The sequence below is a fragment of the Scomber japonicus genome, chromosome 10, assembly GCF_027409825.1.
Source record: "Scomber japonicus isolate fScoJap1 chromosome 10, fScoJap1.pri, whole genome shotgun sequence".
Taxonomy (NCBI): Eukaryota; Metazoa; Chordata; class Actinopteri; order Scombriformes; family Scombridae; genus Scomber; species Scomber japonicus.
In genome coordinates this window covers 1,469,888-1,487,653 of record NC_070587.1, presented here as the reverse complement: position 1 = coordinate 1,487,653, position 17,766 = coordinate 1,469,888, and the positions used below count along the sequence as shown (strand labels likewise).

Here is a 17,766-nt window from a genome sequence, read left to right as displayed (position 1 = left end):
CTGTGGCCCTTAAATGAAAATGAGTTTGACTCCTCTGGTTTACAGGATGGAAAGATTAAAAGAAAGAAAAAAAGGCCACTGCAGCTGATTGCCACTAGATGTCAGCCCCTGACGATGTTAAAAGAAAAGTTGCTCCTCAAAAGTCTATGATGTGGACCTCCTTCTCTCAATCCCTCCCCCCTGTCTCCCATCTTTCTCTATATACCCTCCCTCCTCCCCACCACCACCACCACCACCTCCTCCCTCCCTCCCTCCCTCCTTCTCTCTCTCTCTCTGAGCGGGTTGTATAAAACATCCCTCCACAGTGACACTCAGATGTACAAACACCTCCGTTCTCACTGCATCACCTCCTCCAAAAAAAAACAAAAAAAACAACCTCCCCAGTTAGACAATTGAAAGATTGAAAGGTTTTTTTTTTAACCAGCCAGACATCTGACCCTCCTGAATGAGCCTGAGAAGATTCATCTCTGCTCTCTCGCCTCCGGACCGCCTTCCCCACTCTTTATTTCTCCTCAAGTTCGGCAGCTGATAGCGGGGCTCAGTCAAGAGGAGGAGGAGGAAGAGGAGGAGGTATTTACGGGGCTCATCACAGGCTTGAGAAGATCAAGGACAGGTTGACATGGGGGGAGACACTCCACACAGAGGCATGAGGACCACATGTCTGCTGGCTGCCGCTCTGCTGCTGTCATTCATCTCTCTGGTGAGTTAAATGTCATTTTGATTTGACCTTTTGTTTTTAATTTGACTGTCTCTACAATTTCTCTGATTACTGTTTGCACTCTTCTATCAGGGACAATATTCAGGTCATGTGAGCCGCAGTCTGATAAGTGTAAAGTAGAATATAATTTAGCTAGTTTTCTTCTTCTCCTTAACTCATTTTTTTTACTTGTATGACAGCAAAGTTAAGAGACATGTTTTTTTCCTTAAATAGTTTTGCTTAAATTTGTACCATCAGATGACAAATGTAACATCTGCAAACCACATCTGTGCAATGCTTCATTAGTTAACAGTTGTCATTGTCAAACACAGAAGCTCTCCAATATCCAAAAATCCAAAAATCCAAAAAAATCTGCATCTTGACAAAATCCACCCGCTGGTTATTTCCTCCTCAGCAGTATCCATTCAATCCTGCCTATGCATTTATATCCTCCTTTTTTCTTTTTTTTCCCTCCTCCTCTTATTTACAGATGTGGTTCAATAAGAATATATTTGACAGTATACAGCAGAGAACAGCCTGAGCCCATTATGACAAACATACCAGAATGCTACTAACTCAATGCCTTGACAGTTTGTGACAACCCAATTCCTTTAATCCTCGGAGAGACAGTAACCCCTCACCCGCTGATAAATCTGTCAACAAAGCAATCAAAGCAGAGCAGGCGCCACTCCTCTCTCTCTACAACACAAAAAAATTCCATAAACTTAATCCCCCCCTACAAACTTGACTGGCCTTAAAAAGCTCCCGTGGTGTTATCTGTGTTTAATTTGCATAGTGATGGAAAGAAGTCAATTACTATTAATTATTCTCTACAACTTAATACCCATTATCGAATTGAATTCACCGTCTTGAAAACCATAAACTCAATTTCACAGCTGACTAAGCGCACTAATCATTTCACCACCACCCCCCCCACCCCCACCCCAACACCCCCACCTATTTTTTTATTTATTTCTTTATTTTAACTTTACACAGCCTTCTTTTGATTTGAACGCAACAATTCTTCGAGTTCACATTAACTAACACGGCTTGTATCTTTCATCTCAATATCAGGACGAGCATTAATCATTAGGTGTGTGTGTGTGTGTGTGTGTGTGTGTGTGTGTGTGTGTATGTACAATAGCATTATGGTTAGGACTAGCTGATCTCGTAGCAGCATCGCTTGATGGGAGAGTGTGTTTTTTTTTTTTCCAGACTGGGCTGCCAAATTGCTTCGCTATGCTTTAATGGGATGATCATAATTGTTTCGTACTCGGTGCATCCTAAGCTTTCGCCTGCAGCTCCTTCAACAGATTGACAGACCCATGGGAACCTCACAAACTTATTTTGGCCGCCTTTGAACCAAGTCGTGTGTGAAATAATATGATTATGCATTTTTCCTCTGGGTAAGTTGGAAAACTGGTGGCTAGGTCCCCCCCTCCCTCCACCACCACCACCACTACCCACCACTACCCACCACATCCTCCCCCTCCTCCTCCTCCTCCTCCTCATCCATCTTCTTCTTCAAACTGCCCCGCTCTAATATCCCACAGTCTGTCCGCGCACAGTATTTATCCTCCTCAGAAGTCATGGTAATAATTGTGCCCTGGCCTCTCAAAGCAGTGCTGCAGCGATAGGACTCGGCTCCATCCACAGCTGCCTGTGATGTCTTGACACACTTTGTGATTTGTCATCATCTCTGACCCCCCTCAGGTAACACTTTGATATCACCAGGAGAATATAGACCTAAACTCTTAGTGGGCGTCAAAATGCCCTCAGCTGATCCATCAACTCGACTACAGGGGGACTTCACAAGGCGAGACAAGTTAAATTCACATTAAATGACTATGACAACAATCATATCCCAAGTGCCCACACAGAAAATACTCTAAAAGACAGACTAAGGACTCTTAAACAAGCTTCCTGTCTAGAGGAACATAGATGAGAATTAGTAAACCATTTTATTCTGAATTAATCTTCTTCAGAGTCTTATGGGGGGGGAAGTACTTGTGATGCATACATGACTGTGCTGTCTGAAAGTCATGAATTAAGATTTTTTACAGATGGGAAGTGTAGCCACAGGTTAAAAAACAACTGTCTCACACCCCCGAAAAGGTCACAAGTTTGATCCCAAAACAGCCAAATATCCTTGAGCCAAACTCCAGCTCCCCCCCACTTTAAGCCTCTCTGGATAAGAGCATCAATTTAATACCAAAAAATTTAAAAAGCAAATAAATCTGCAGAACTCCTTTTTGAACTTTTGCAGTGTGATTTTTATGCAACTTTAAAAAAAAAAAAAAAAAAAAAAGGACAACTCTATTAATTTCTCCACGTTGAAGCCGAACTCTGAACACACACCATCCAATCAAGATTGCAAAGTGGCATCCCAAATCCGCTATCGCCTGGCGGCTCTCCGGGTCTAACTCTGTTTAAACTAGAACTGTCGCACTCACAAATCCTCCCAACACGGCAGCCGCAACAGCCGCAGCATTCAGGTAAATGAAAACTGACACACACTTTCATTCTTCCTCGCAAAGGTTTTGTGTACAGCCCACCGCAGAGTCATCTGGCTTCTCCGCTGCTTCTATTAAAGGTAGAATTTGTCGGCTGTTTCTTGGGGGGGTCCAAGCCTATAGAATATCCTCCGAGCTCCCGAGGGGAAGCCGGAGGTTGTTTATCTTCCTGTTCCAAAGAGTGGACGCCTGCACCTTATCACAGCCTCGCCAAGAGTAGATAGCATTTAGGTTTGTCCAACAAGCTGCCTATACGCTTGCATCTGGCAATCTGAGAGTCGTTTCCTAAAGGACTTCTGCATGCCGATGCGGTTTCTCTTATCTTGTCGAGGGATTCTGGCCTCATACACTGAACCTGGGAATAATATTAACAGGCAGTTAAATGGGGTTTGGAGGACGAGAGAGAGACTCCTGCATAACAAAAAGTTAGAAAAACTCTGAGCCATGAAATGAAAGCCTTCCACATATGATTCAGGAGATATACATTCAAATATCTTTCACTGAAAACACTATATTTAATATTTAATATTTAATATATGATGCAAATTTAAAAGTCTTTGCACAAGGCTCTGATTAATATGACTTTCTGTAAGTTGATATCAGTATTTCTGTATGAAAGAGACCCTACAAGGCAAGTTAGATCTAACAGAAAGATGCTTTTGTGTGAATTAACAGAGATATAAGGACACTCAAGGGCAAAAAAAAGACTCTACTGCTTCTTCTTGTTCTTTCAAATTTGTCTCATGAGTCCAAAGACTTTATGGAAGTGCAATACTAAACCAGTGGAGTAGCCGTTTAAAGCTACTGATAACAATATATTTTACTTTTTATGTAATATCTTTAAATTTGAGCTAAAGTTTTGACACAATAATTTTATTCATCTGGGTGTAACTAATGCTTTAATTTAATATTAAAACTCTGTTGAGATCCCAAGTAATGAAATTATACCAGGAACAGCAGCTTTCTTTTTTTTAAAGGGCTATAAACTGTGTTGTGTTTGCATGGTTTTAACTTCGTGTTCAAATGCAGGTTTACACAGTTTTAGGTATTTAAATGTGAAGTTATTAGTTTCCATTCATTTCTGCACATGCAAGAAATCTACCAGCAGACTCTTGTAATCCAAAGACCAAAATCACAAATATGTTTTTATGTTTCTGAATGTTTTCTGACTTAATATGTAAATCTTTAAAAAAAAAAAAATGCAAATATTTAGTTTCATATTTTTTTAAATGTTAATGGATAATTTTCTAAAACAGCAGCTTTACTCAAACCGTTAACCTTATATATTTGTTGGGAACTATTTTCAGCTGTGGATTAATACGCTTTAGTTGCAGTGGTGCAGCGGGACGATGTAGGTGGGATGAGATGTGGCTCACTGATGATTTATTTTTAATAGTTTCTTTTTAAGGGCAAGTTTATTAATTTAGCACATTTTTAACAACAAGATAATTGAAAATGCTTTTACATAAAACATAAAAGACATCAAGACAGAATGTAAAATCAATACAAGGTAATATATAAAAAGATATTTAAATGCATTTAAAAAGTGTTGAATTGGAATTATTTTTTATTATTTTATTTTATTTGCCTTTATTTAACCAGGTCGGTCCCGTTGAGATACAATGACCTCTTCTTTTTTAAGGGAAGCCAAGAAGCCAAAGACAGCAGCATAGGAAAGTTACACAATTAAAAACACACAGAAAACTCACACACACAACACAGAGACGATAAAATACATGCAAGAGAAAAGCAACAGAGCTAAACCCTCAGGATTTACATTGAGACAAGAACAGGTGTGATATGTGGCCGCTCCAATGGCTCTCACAGACAGATGGAAGGAAGGAAGGAAGGAAGGAAGGAAAGGAGTAAGGAAGGAAGGAAGGAAAGGAGTAAGGAAGGAAGGAAGGGAGGAAAGGAATAATGGCTCTCACACGGAGGGTTGATGAGCTCCTTTAGCTTTTAGCAGGTGCAGCGTACTTAAAGCAGTGCTTACCAAATTCAGAACCAACTTTGGGCACATTTAATTTAAAGTAAAATTCACATTTGAACGTAAGCTGTAAACTAAAATAGGATAAGATGGATATGAATATTAGGTGTGTGAAGAAGATATGAGCAACAGACAGAAAAAGTCTTCAGCCTTGTTTGCTTTAACACAATATAAATAAGATATATCAGATTTTGGGATACATAGACGTCACCAGTTAGAAGGATCATTGCTAGTTTTGGGGTGTTTTTGTGAGATTTGGTGACAATAAGATAAATAAAGCACATCCTCAGACTTCCTCCAGCCTGCTAATTACACATAAATGAATGGATATCAATGGTTAACTGGATAAAACATGCAGCATGGTTCACTCTGTACTTTTTAATGATAGCTAATCATTTCTATTTTGGATCATTTAAGTGTCTCTGATGTATCCTCCTTTTTATTTGTATTTCTACTTGATGATGATTTCTACTTTTAACATTTATTCTCTTACTTTTTGATTCTTTTTACCATTCAAAACCAATTTTAGGGGCAAATCTTTTCCTAATTCCTCTTTGACATACTGTAGTTTAATTTCGTGTGCAGACGATTGCATGCTTTTATCATTTCATGGTAAATATTTGCTCTGATTTGGTCAATTCTGGTGAGTAACGTGAGTCTAAAAACCTGTCGATGACTCAGATCTCTAATCAAAATGATCAATTAAATGTATCGGGAGCATCTTTTATCTGACTTTTACATTACAAATAACCATTTTATTTGTATGATTTTCCAAAAACGTGCACTGTTACTGTCCTCAAAGGCAGTAATTCCTAATCTGTGGGTCATCTGATGGGTCACAAGACACATTTTAATGGTCGTAGGATAATTAATTGGATTAAAAAGATTAAAAAATGTCCAAAAGTTGAATTAATTCCTTCAGATATTCTGTAATTTTTGCTTTATTCTCAGTTAAATACAATGTTTTTCTGTTTCTGGTCAATTAAAACAATACTCAAAAGAATGAATCAAAGATGTTTAAATAAGAAAAATCACTGTTTGGGTTGAATTGTTCATAATTCACAGACAAACTGAAACCAGAACCAGAGAGGACCGGCCGGCTGTAAAAGCAAACAGATTGAGCCGCTGCTTTAAGGCATGATAATCCACAACATCTACTGACATTAATATAATACATTTATAAAACACATCACAATTAAATAAAGGCAATTAAGTACAAAATAAATTTCACCTTTAGCTGAGGGTGATACTGTCTGGCCCTTATTTGATATTTAATAAAACCCAATATTGACAAACCAATATCTGTAAAGCCCGAAGTTATCAAAGTGTGACTGTTGACCTTTACGCTACCATGTTTGTTTCTTTCCTCTGTCCTTTATCCAACAGCACTCTCCCTCTTTTTCTCTCTGCAGTATCTCTTTCAGGCACACACACACACTGACAATCACACTCACACACACACACACACTCTCTCCGTGCCTCGCTTGCATGTTTTTTGAAGCCGACGAGAGGTAAATCTTGGCCCTCCGAGTGTTGGTGCAGTCAGTTGGGGTGTTCTGGATATAAACGTTGCTTTAGTCAGGACTGCCTCTGATCTGCCTAATCTCCCCGGGCTGGATTACAGGTTGGGCTCTAATCCGTGAAGTGGAGTCTCTCTGTGTGAATGTGCCTCTGAGTGCTCTAATCCAAAAGACTGTCAGGTGCTTTAGATGAAAGCTAATTGCATGTCACAGTTTAACGCCGGTGACAACAGCAGCGAGCTCCCACAACAAGGAGTTCGGTCTGACGGTGACTGGGCACGCACTTCAGATGCGTTGTGTAATTTTGTGTTTGATAATCTTTTTTTGGGGGGGAGGAGGAGGAGGAGGAGGGGCGAGAGGGTTAGGGGGGTAGAGGGGGATGAAAATGAATATGAAGAAATCCCTTTCCAAAAAGTGAGACACCAGTGACACGTTCTCTTACGTAATTATTCATGATGTGAAGTCGCGAAAAAAATTATGGAGCTTTTCAAACTACTATACTGGAGGCATCTCGAGTTCCTGGTTGATAAAATGATAAAGCTGTAAACTCTTGACTCCTAAAACTGCTCGGATTGTACTGTTTAGGAAATATTCACACATACACACACATACAAAATGATCTGTTACTATTATGGCTGTCAGCGTTAACGCATTAATCGCGATTAGATTAATGCAATCCATAACATGTTAATTTTTTTAAATCGCATTTTAATGTTGCAAGCCTTTTTGTCCCTTCTACTCCCCCGTAGACGGCTCCTCTAGCTGTAGCGCTATGCTTTGAAGTGGCCTCCTGCAGTAAACCTACCGCGCTGATGGAAAGTAAGAGAGCTACTGGACTTTTGAACGGCTTGTTTAACTTTAAAACACTTCCAGACGCTTCAGTTGACAAGTCAAAAGTAAAATGCAACCTGTGTCAAACGGAGTTTAACTACCACCGGAGTACGTGGAGTTTGAGTTAGCACCTCCACGCTAAACACCCAGGTGCAGCCAAGCCAGCCTCAGCTCCACCAAAGGACCATTTTGGAGTGTGGGAGTCGCAGCAGAGCCGTGATTGATTCCCAGTTAAGACACTCTGGTAAGAAATGCTTTACATTATGGGCTTAAAACTGCCTTCAAATGGAAAATAACAGGATTTTAAACATGCTATTCAAAACGCGATTAATCGCGATTAACTATGGAAATTCTGCGATTAATCTCGATTAAAAAAATTAATCGTTTGACAGCCCTAGTTATTATCCCGACAGTCACTTAACCCTTGTGTTGACTTCCTGTCTTCCTGGGTCAAGATTGCCCCAATCTGACTTGACTGTTCATAGAGTATAACACACAAGCGAGTGAGCGAGAAAAAGTGATTACAATTTTCAATCAGCTTTTCCCGACATGCTCGCTCTCTGTCTCCATCTGGATGAAATTTTGCGTCCGTGTCCCGCCCCTAAACACTCCTTATTGGTTGAAATGTACACACTGCTTCCTGTTGACTAGCTAGCTTAGCCCCTCAATAATTTGATTGGTTTGGAATATACTCGCGATAAAATTGTCACACTGCATATCAGGACAGGTTCACTCGTTCGCTGTATGTCAGATGACTCAGGATGCGGTGTAAGGTTTAAATCATCACCCAATTCTCTGTTAGACCTTTTTTAGCCATCTTCATTCCAACTATTCACCACAGGATTTACACATGTTTGGAAATAATGGTCAATAGGCCTCATTTAAATAAAGTTATACCTCATTTTGAGTTAATGCCAGTTGTTCTCCTGGGTCGAAATTGACCAGATGACAACAGGAGGGTTAACCCTTTATTGGGCAAATAATTATATTTGGTAACTTCTGTAAATATCCCAAAATATCCTTCCTTCCTTCCTTCCTTCCTTCCTTCCTTTCCTTCCTCCCTGCCTTCTTTTTTCCCTTCCTCTTTTCCTTTCTCCCTCCCTCGTTCCTTATTTCCTCCGTCCTTCCTTCCTTTCCTTCCTTCCATCTGTCCTTCCTCCCTCCCTCCTTCTTTCCTCCCTTCCTTCTTTCCTTCCTCCGTCCTTCCTTCCTTCCTTTCCTTCCTTCTGTCTGTCCTTCCTCCCTCCCTCCTTCTCTCCTCCCTTCCTTCTTTCCTTCCTCCATCCCCCTTTCTTCTTCCTTCCTTCCTTCTTTCTTCCCTTCCTCCCTCCCTCCTTCTCTCTTTCTTTCCTCCCCCCTACCTTCCTTCCTTCCTTCTTTCCTCCTTCCTTCCTTCCTTCCTTCCTCCCTTCCTTTCCTTGTCCTATAAAGGGTTAAACCAGCTCAAAACTGCTTCCTAATATCCTTTGATCTTCATTTTGGGACTAAAACCAAGTTACTGAAAAGCATCAGTGATGAATGCACCACAAAAAGTACGTAATTCGATCATTGCATGACCCAGAATACAAATATTAATGATAAATAAATGGGGTTTAGGATTTGTATTACAGGTCAAAGGTCATTTAGAGACAATATATTCAGTCACAACTATTTCAAACACGGAAAATGTTTAAATTTGAAAGGGATCAAGTTTTATAAATCCATTTAACCATTTATAGGACACTCATTGAAAGGAAGGGAGGAAGGAAGGAAGGAAGGAAGGAAGGATGGAAGGAAGGAAGGAAGGAAGGAAGGAAGGGAGGAAGGAAGGACGGAGGAAAGAAGGAAGGAAGGAAGGTAGGGGGGAGGAAAGAAAGAGAGAAGGAGGGACGGAGGAAGGGAAGAAAGAAGGAAGGAAGGAAGAAGAAAGGGGGATGGAGGAAGGAAAGAAGGAAGGGAGGAGAGAAGGAGGGAGGGAGGAAGAACAGATGGAAGGAAGGAAAGGAAGGAAGGAAGGACGGAGGAAGGAAAGAAGGAAGAGAGGAGAGAAGGAGGGAGGGAGGAAGAACAGATGGAAGGAACGAAAGGAAGGAAGGACGGAGGAAATAAGGAACGAGGGAGGGAGAAAGGAAAAGAGGAAGGGAAGAAAGAAGGCAGGCAGGGAGGAAGGAAAGGAAGGAAGGAAGGAAGGAAAGAAGGAAGGAAGGAAGGATATTTTGGGATATTTACAGAAGTTACCAAATATAATTATTTGCCCAATAAAGGGTTAACCGAAGCTGAAGTTCAACCGTTTCTCCCTGACCTCCCAATATAACAGACAACGTGAATAAAAGTCTTACTATTCTGTCAGTAACAATTAAATTAGCTGCTGTGTTTTCCTATAAAATATGTTCATTGGTGCCATTACGACTTTCAAAATGATCAACTGAAACCAGATGAAACATGGCGGAGAATGAAGACTCAACTGTAATGTCATAATCGACTTTATAGCTGCTCAGCTGACAGTTTATAAGATACTATTTCACTGAACTTTTACATCCTAAGGAGCTTTATGTTGGACTATAATGGTGCCAATAAATCCTGAACAGGAAGGCTCCCTTATCCTCGCACTGGATTTATCATTCTGTGATACATCACCAGCGAGGCAACATAACAGACTTTTGTTTCCAGCAATGGAAGACAAAAGGAGATGTTCATTAATACGGTTTAACGGCCCCAATGAGCAAGGAAACGACCTGACTGCTGGAAATCATATTTCTATAAACGTTTTGCTCTGACATTCCTGCAGCTTCCTCTTTTTTTTTCCCTGTATGAAACCAACTTGGCTGCAAAGATGTGGCTTTCGCTTTCTCCGGGATTTTTTTTTTTCTCCCTGTGTTGGAAAAGGTCTCGGCGTATCATGTTTCACTCAACAACAAAAAAAAGAATCTCAGGCTCTCAGAAAGATGTAACAGCTAAGCCAAAGTCTCCACAATGCCACTAACGGTTCGTTCACATCAGGTCGTTCATCATCGGGCTCTCTTCAAAACAACTGGAGGCCATCTTTTCAAACTCCTCCGCTCTGGAGTCAAGTGCATAAAATGAAGGCGCGCTTCGGAGCGAGAGCACAACAGTTTACTCAGAGCTCCACACTCACACCGGGACTACAGTACTACAATGTCATTCAGAGAACTTTCTGAATGAGAGAAGACCTTATTTTCAGAGTATTGATCGCGAGGGTGAAGGTACGAAATGTAAAAGCTTCGACCAGATAGATCTGCTGTCACATTCCTCGGCCAGGGTTTGGACATCACTGTCACGGGTCTCTGTGGGGTGCACGGGGAATCTTCGCTCTCTCATCTGTGTGATTGTTAGAGGAGAGACACAGAATGAATCATCAATCATCCATTCAGGGCACATTCAGCAGGTAATAGTCTGCTGTTGCATCACGTCTGCAGCCGAGAAGCTCTTCATTCATCTCGATGCATGGCAGGAATACCCTTAATCTTGATTAGGACGACCCGCACAAGACGCTTCACACGCTGCGGGAGTTGATTACAGCATTAACACCTTTTGTGTTGAAGGTGATGACATGCTTGTAGACGGATAAAGTGTTTGTATCTGTTGGTGTTTTTTTTTTTTAATTACTGTCACCAAGGAGATTATAATTGGCGCTGTTTCTTAGTTATCAGGATGTCTACAGATTTGCAGAAGCCAATCATAGCATAAAGCAGAAGGTTGATCCTGGACAATACATAGGACAAAAATCCAGATTATGTTTTTTTATTCATTTATTTTCTACAATAGGTTTCCACTGCAACTACAGTAAGATTGAAGTGGGATAAATATTAAAAAAAGAACAAAAATATAGGCTAAAAAGACCAATAATTATAATAATAGGACTGCTACAAGACACAACTCCCTTTTCCTGCATGAAAGACGGACATGCTGCATCCACCACCCGGGGCCCCATGCATAAAACTGCTTGTATGCAAAAAGCCAGAAGCATGCATCCTTTTCTTAATTTGTATAAATCTGTGCATATGCATGGATCTGTTTTATAAATCTCAGTCCTTGAGGAACTTGGTGCACATACACAAGCCTTATTTCCACTCTCACAATTAGGCATAAATGAATAAAGACACACCTGAACCAACCGTTTTCATATCATTTCACCACCTGCTCCACCAGTCTTTACACCTGACAATGACAGAAACAGGAAAGAAATGATGTAGTTTCACTGGTTGTGTTGAACCGGTGAGGTCATTACACATGGTTGTGCAGCTCTTTCTAGTGTCCTTATTATTAATGCACCACATGGACCTGTAAACCATCATCAGCAGGGAAATCTCAGAAGTTTAATCAATGATTCAAACTGGTCTCTGTGTACACATAAGACAATTTTACTCTTTCAAATTATGTACAGTGCTTACACAAAAGTCCAATTTTGCTTGTAAATGAAACTTTAATGCTGCATTTTTAAACTTTTCACGTGTCATTTAACACTTTTGGTAAGATTTAGGTACAAAACACTTTGGGTTTGGGTTATTGAAAGCTGATAGTTTGGGTTAAAACAGTAAAATGCTGTAAAAATCTCCTGATGTGACGCTAGAATAATCTCCGGCTGAAATGCCAGACGTGATGCTGCCCAAAGTGATGTTAAGGATGTCCAGTTGGTGGTCGTGAACAGTGCTCTCCTGCTGCTTTGACAACTTTTTATATAGCTATCCAACTCCTCTTAATAAGCGAAAAGGGGAAATACTAAATGCATCCTCTGGGCCTGCAACCCAAAATACTGAGGTTTGGTTTAGTCACATTAAAGACTTCAGGGTTCAGGATTGTGGTTATGAAACTGACATTATTAAGATTGGTAATAACCTTTGATTACAGTCAGAGAATGATCGTCATCCACCCCAACGTCTTCCCTGCAGACTTTGTGGCTTTCTGACAATATTAAACTATTACCCTCCTTCATTCCCGACTGACAAGGTTTCTAATTATAGTCAGTTCATTGTCTTGTCAAATGAATGTAAATATATGTTTTTTGGAGCATTTCCCAAAACGACTGATGCTGTTGTTTTTTCCTTGAGGGTCTTGTTTAAAAGGGTATAACTAACTGCTCATGAGTCTGACTCACTTGAAGTTTTGCACCCTTATAACAAGCTTTAATATTCACTGACAGAATTTGTCTATGCTCCAAAAATCACAGCCACCATCTGCAGGATTGGGTGTCACCACATGTACTTTGATGCTACTTCTGGATCCAGAGGTGTAACATTTTCTCCAGTAAAATTAAACAAAGAGAGAGAATTGTGCAGTCTTGTTGGAGATGTGAGCTGTCTCAGTGCTTTCCAGTTGAAATTCAGATTTTTATTTTATGTTGTGTGTGTTTCCAGGTCTCCAGTGCTGATTCACGGAGTTCAGGAAATTCAGATTTGAGAGCGAGCTCAAAATCCAAAGTGAAGACTTACTGGACCGAGAGCAGCAAGTCCTTCTCCATCAGCCGTCTCCTGTCCCAGTCCCTCTACGGCAAAGAGAACTTCACCTCTCTGGATCTGAACTACGACGAGGCGGATGCTTTCTCCAAACAGGAGCAGTGGAACTGGCTTTACAACACCTCAAACCCCCGCGACCCTCGATCCAGGACGAAAAGGAGGCCCATCGTGAAGACCGGCAAGTTCAAGAAGATGTTCGGCTGGGGCGACTTCCACTCCAACATCAAGACGGTGAAGCTGAACCTTCTCATCACCGGCAAAATCGTGGATCATGGAAACGGGACCTTTAGCGTCTACTTCCGCCACAACTCCACCGGTCAGGGCAACGTGTCCGTGGGGCTCGTTCCGCCCACCAAAGCCGTGGAGTTCCAGGTCCACCAGCCGCACCAGCAGTACCACCACCATCACCAGCAGCAGCAGACGGCTCTGGAGACGAAGGACACCAAGCTGTTCAACTGCAGGGTGGAGTACGAGAAGGTGGAGAAGGGCACCAGGAACTCACTGTGTGCCCACGACCCTTCCCAGAGTTGCCCCCAGGAGCAGACCCAGAGCCACGTATCCTGGCTGTGCTCCAAGCCCTTCAAAGTCATCTGCATCTTCATCACCTTCTACAGCACCGACTACAAGCTGGTGCAGAAGGTGTGTCCAGATTACAACTACCACAGTGACACCCCTTACCTCCCCACTGGGTGATCACCTGACTGGATGAGGGGATGGAGGGAAAAAAAGAAAAGAAAAAAAAAGATGCAGAGACAGGCCGCCGGGTCCTGAGTGATGTCAAATTATTTGAATGAAAATGGAGTCCAGACACTTGAAACTTGAGATGTTGACAGGCATTATTACAGCTATAACATATCCTTGTCACAAGACTGACTGTTGCTCCAACGAACAGACCTTACCCCAAGGTCATTATGGGAGCATTTAGGGAAGCATTTATAGGCTTGCAATACTCATATTAAATGCATAGCTGCTTACATCGAAAAGGAAATTCTCAAGCCAACTATAAAAATATGCTGATTGTATTTATGTAAATATTCTGGATTCCACAAAAAGACCAGAAAACAATTTTATTAATGTCTTCTCTTGCTAATTTAGTTGTTTATGTCGATAGTGTATTTCCGTCTCAATCATGCTTTCTGTCTTTTTCAATCAGTGTCTGGTAATCATTGCAAACACGTAAATGTCAATGCAAATAAGAAGAATCTGTCAGTATGCATTAGAGGGCGTAATGGAAAAAGCAAACATGTTTTTTTGAATGGTGTTGTTTTCTGCAGTGTGATTGTTAGAGTGAATATACCTCTCTGATATTGTTGTTGGATTCTCGTCCATGTCCGTGCATGAACCCCCGAATGTGTTAAACAACTGAAAAAAAAACATCCATCTCTATATTTTCATGTTACTTCAGCTGTCAGAAATAATCTTCATCAACTCATGATTGTTACGAGAGAAAAAAAAAGATTTAAAAAAAAAAAAAAATCTATTTTAATTCTGCGTTATGTGTTAGCAAGTTTTAAGGGCATAGATGTCAAATGGAAAATGACATCGATGGAGGGCTCGAATCAGACAAAAGCAAGTAAATGTTGCAATAAAATAAATAAAACTTGCAGAAGACACACTCAAGATGACAGAGACACAGAAGATCATTTTCTAGCACTGCTTAAAAAACATAACTGTGCCCTAATTCTGCTGTGTTGTCAGTCCCGCATTTCCATTTTAGACACTTAAGACGTGGCTCTTATGTTTGTGACTTAAAACAAGTCCAGTATAATAAATCTCAACTTCTGTATCTGTACTAAAATGACAAGCAGCCCGTAGTAAGGAGTGTCAGAGCCACAGCGCCCCAGTCAGTATCCAAAAATAACCAAAAAAAATATCTTCCACACAGCAGGGTTAGCACCTATAGAGAAAAGTAGTGCTGGATAATGAGAACAAAATACAAGTGTCTGAAAGTGAAAGTGTTTAAAAATAGATAAGAGAACAAACAGAAGAAGAAAACATGAAGGTGATAGAGAAGATAATATCCTGAAGTTCATTTAACAAAGGTTGAAACAGAACAGATATCATGTTAAAATGTTAAAATGTGAGCTGTGGTAAAAATGTGGTTTCCTGCTGCAGAGGAGACAGGACATACATTAAACAGCAGGTGCTAATCACACATTCCACCTATCGAACGTTTGCACCACTGGTTATCAAAAAGGCAAATTTTTGGATGAGACTAACACTGGCTGTTAATGATATTGGATGCTCCAATTGGCTATTAAACCTTCATTACATAAATTGGGAGCCAGTGGCTCCACGTGAAGCATTTAGAGAAAATGAACACAGTGTAAGTGGGAGCTTTGCAGAGTCAACATCAGAGCGAGAACAAATTAAAGTGTCGATAGAAAACCTGTAAAAAAAAGTGTAAATGTGCACCTAGGGGCGCAAACACTGCTGTCTATTTAAATTCAGAGCTCTTTCATAGTGTACATGATGGTATACGCAACACAGTAACTGCTAATGGCAGCCTGGACGGCCTCCAATATGCCAACATGGGGTGTATTTTCTGACAAGGCAGGCCAAAGAATAGGGGTCTGCCTGTGGGATGAGTGAGCATAAAGAGGAATTTATGATGTGGAGGAACAAGGCTGGCAGAAATCACTGGAAGCACCTGACTCGTAAATTGAGAGCATGTTTCTGTCACCGAGAAGAAGGAATGACTAATGTCTCAGATTGCTGTTTGGGCCAGTTCTTTCATCTCAATAAAGTGACTTTGATATCTCTCCACCCTTACCCAAATGTGCCAGGGACAGTTTGTTCAGCTTCAAAGAATTAAAGCAGCACTTTGCTGAGACAATGCAGCCTCATTATGCACATAATCTTACAAGTGTAAACAGTCTGGCACAAAAGCGTTTGGTGTGAAAGCTGCTGAGAGATGGATCTGTTCCCTGACTGATGTCGTCTGAGGGTAAATGCAAATGTGTGATGTGTTTAAGGCCCAATAATTAATGACAATATGAATCACTGATCTATTCACGGCATGAACTTAAAGCTGCTCTCATCACTATTTTACCATTAAATACCATTAAATGACTGTTTAACCTTCCTGTCGTCCTCCCGGGTCAGATTGACCCATCTGCTTTGACTGTTCCTTCTCTCCTTCCTTCCATCCTCTCTCCTTCTTTCTTTCTTTCCTTCTCTCTTTCTTCCCTTCCTCCATCCCCCTTTCTTCCTTCCTTCTTTCCTCCTTCCTTCCTTTCTTCCTTCTTTCCTCTGTCCTTCTTTCCTTCCTTCCTCCCTCCCTCCTACCTTCTTTCCTCCCTCCCTCCTACCTTCCTTCCTTGCTTATTTCCTCTGTCCTTTTTTCCTTCCTTCCTCTCTCCCTCCTACCTTCTTTCCTCCCTCCCTCCCTCCCTCCCTCCTACCTTCCTTCCTTACTTACTTCTTTCCTCCATCCTTCCTTCCTCCCTTCCTTATTTCCTTTCCTCCCTTCCTTCCGTCCTCCATCCCCCTTTCTTCCTTCTGTCGTTCCTTCCTTTCTCTTTCCTTCCTTCTTTCCTTCCTCCCTCCCTGCCTTCTTTCCTTTACTCCCTTCCTCCCTTCCTTCCTTGACTCGAACACAACAGGAGGGTTAATGTACAAGGTGTGGACCAACACTGCCCTGAGTGTCGTCTCCGGTGGCAACTGATTTTTTCTTTTTTTTTTAGTGGATAAACTCTTAAAAACACTCCAGACGAGACAGAGTGAAGAGCAGGTGAACACACAGCGAAGCATTTAGTCGCTAAAGTGTTTTAAATAAGATCGAATCAACTTTAAAAAGGTGAAAATATGTCAATGTCTTGTTGTGTTGCCTCCAAGTTGCTAAATAAATAAATAAATGAATGCAAGTTAACCCTTAAACAGACAACGTGCACCAGGAGATACAGACTCTTTAACCTTCCTGTTGTCCTCCCGGGTCCTTCGTCTGTCCTTCCTTCCTTCCTTCCTTCCTTCCTTCATCTGTCCTTCCTTCCTTCCTTCCTTCCTTCCTTCCTTCCTCAGATCTAAGTTCAGCTGTTAGGGTAAATGTTCCCTCCTTCTGTCCTTTCTTCCTTCCTTCATCTGTCCTTCCTTTCTTTCTTCCTTCCTTCCTTCCTTCCTTCCTCCCTCCCTCCCTCCCTTCCTCCCTCCTTTCCTTCCTTCTTCCCTCTTTTCCTTCCTACCGTCCTTCCTTCCTTCCTTTCCTTCCTTCTTCCTCCCTTCCTTCCTCCTTTCCTTCCTTCTTCCTTCCTTACTTCCTTCCTTCCTTCCTTCCTTACTTGAGGTGCAAATGACATAACTAGTAAGGCCTGTTTAAGGGTTAAAGAGTTTAGAAGATGAAAAAATGTCCTCTTTTTTTTTCTTGTTAGACAGTAATTGCAAATATTGAGCCATTTTATGCGTGTGTTTTAAGAATTTTACTGATTTAGCACCTGGAGATATTAATAAGTAATTAATTAGTTGTTTGGAGAGTTAGTCTTCTTTATTAAAACACCTGCAATCATTCTGAGAGTGACAGCAGCTTCTAATTTTGTATTTTGGCTTTTAGCAGTCGAGCTAACCTTTAGTTTAACTTTCAGATCAACAGTGAAATGATTAAAAAGGGAGGATGTAGAAAAAATATCATTATATAATAATTAAAAACCGTTAGATAATAAATGGAGCTTTTCGGGAAATTTAATTCAAACCAATCTTAAATATCTAATAAACTAAATTTCCTTGAGACTAATTTGCATAACTGTAAAAGGTTGAATTCATAAAACTCTGC

The 17,766-nt window shown here is 40.9% G+C and overlaps 1 protein-coding gene across 1 annotated transcript; it reads left to right on the top strand.

Annotated features, from left to right (window-relative positions):
- Nucleotides 1-619: 619 nt before the first annotated feature.
- On the top strand, nt 620-13,694 carry LOC128366666 (neurexophilin-1). Its single transcript, XM_053327416.1, has 2 exons — nt 620-704; nt 12,931-13,694. The coding sequence occupies exons 1-2, from the start codon at nt 620-622 to the stop codon at nt 13,692-13,694; spliced, it is 849 nt and encodes a 282-aa protein (XP_053183391.1).
- Nucleotides 13,695-17,766: the final 4,072 nt, after the last annotated feature.

Coding starts and splice junctions, on each gene's coding strand:
- LOC128366666 (XM_053327416.1), top strand. CDS start 620: ATGGGGGGAGACACTCCACACAGAGGCATGAGGACCACATGTCTGCTG. Junction 705..12,930: donor GTCATTCATCTCTCTGGTGA/GTTAAATGTCAT, acceptor CACGGAGTTCAG/GAAATTCAGATTTGAGAGCG.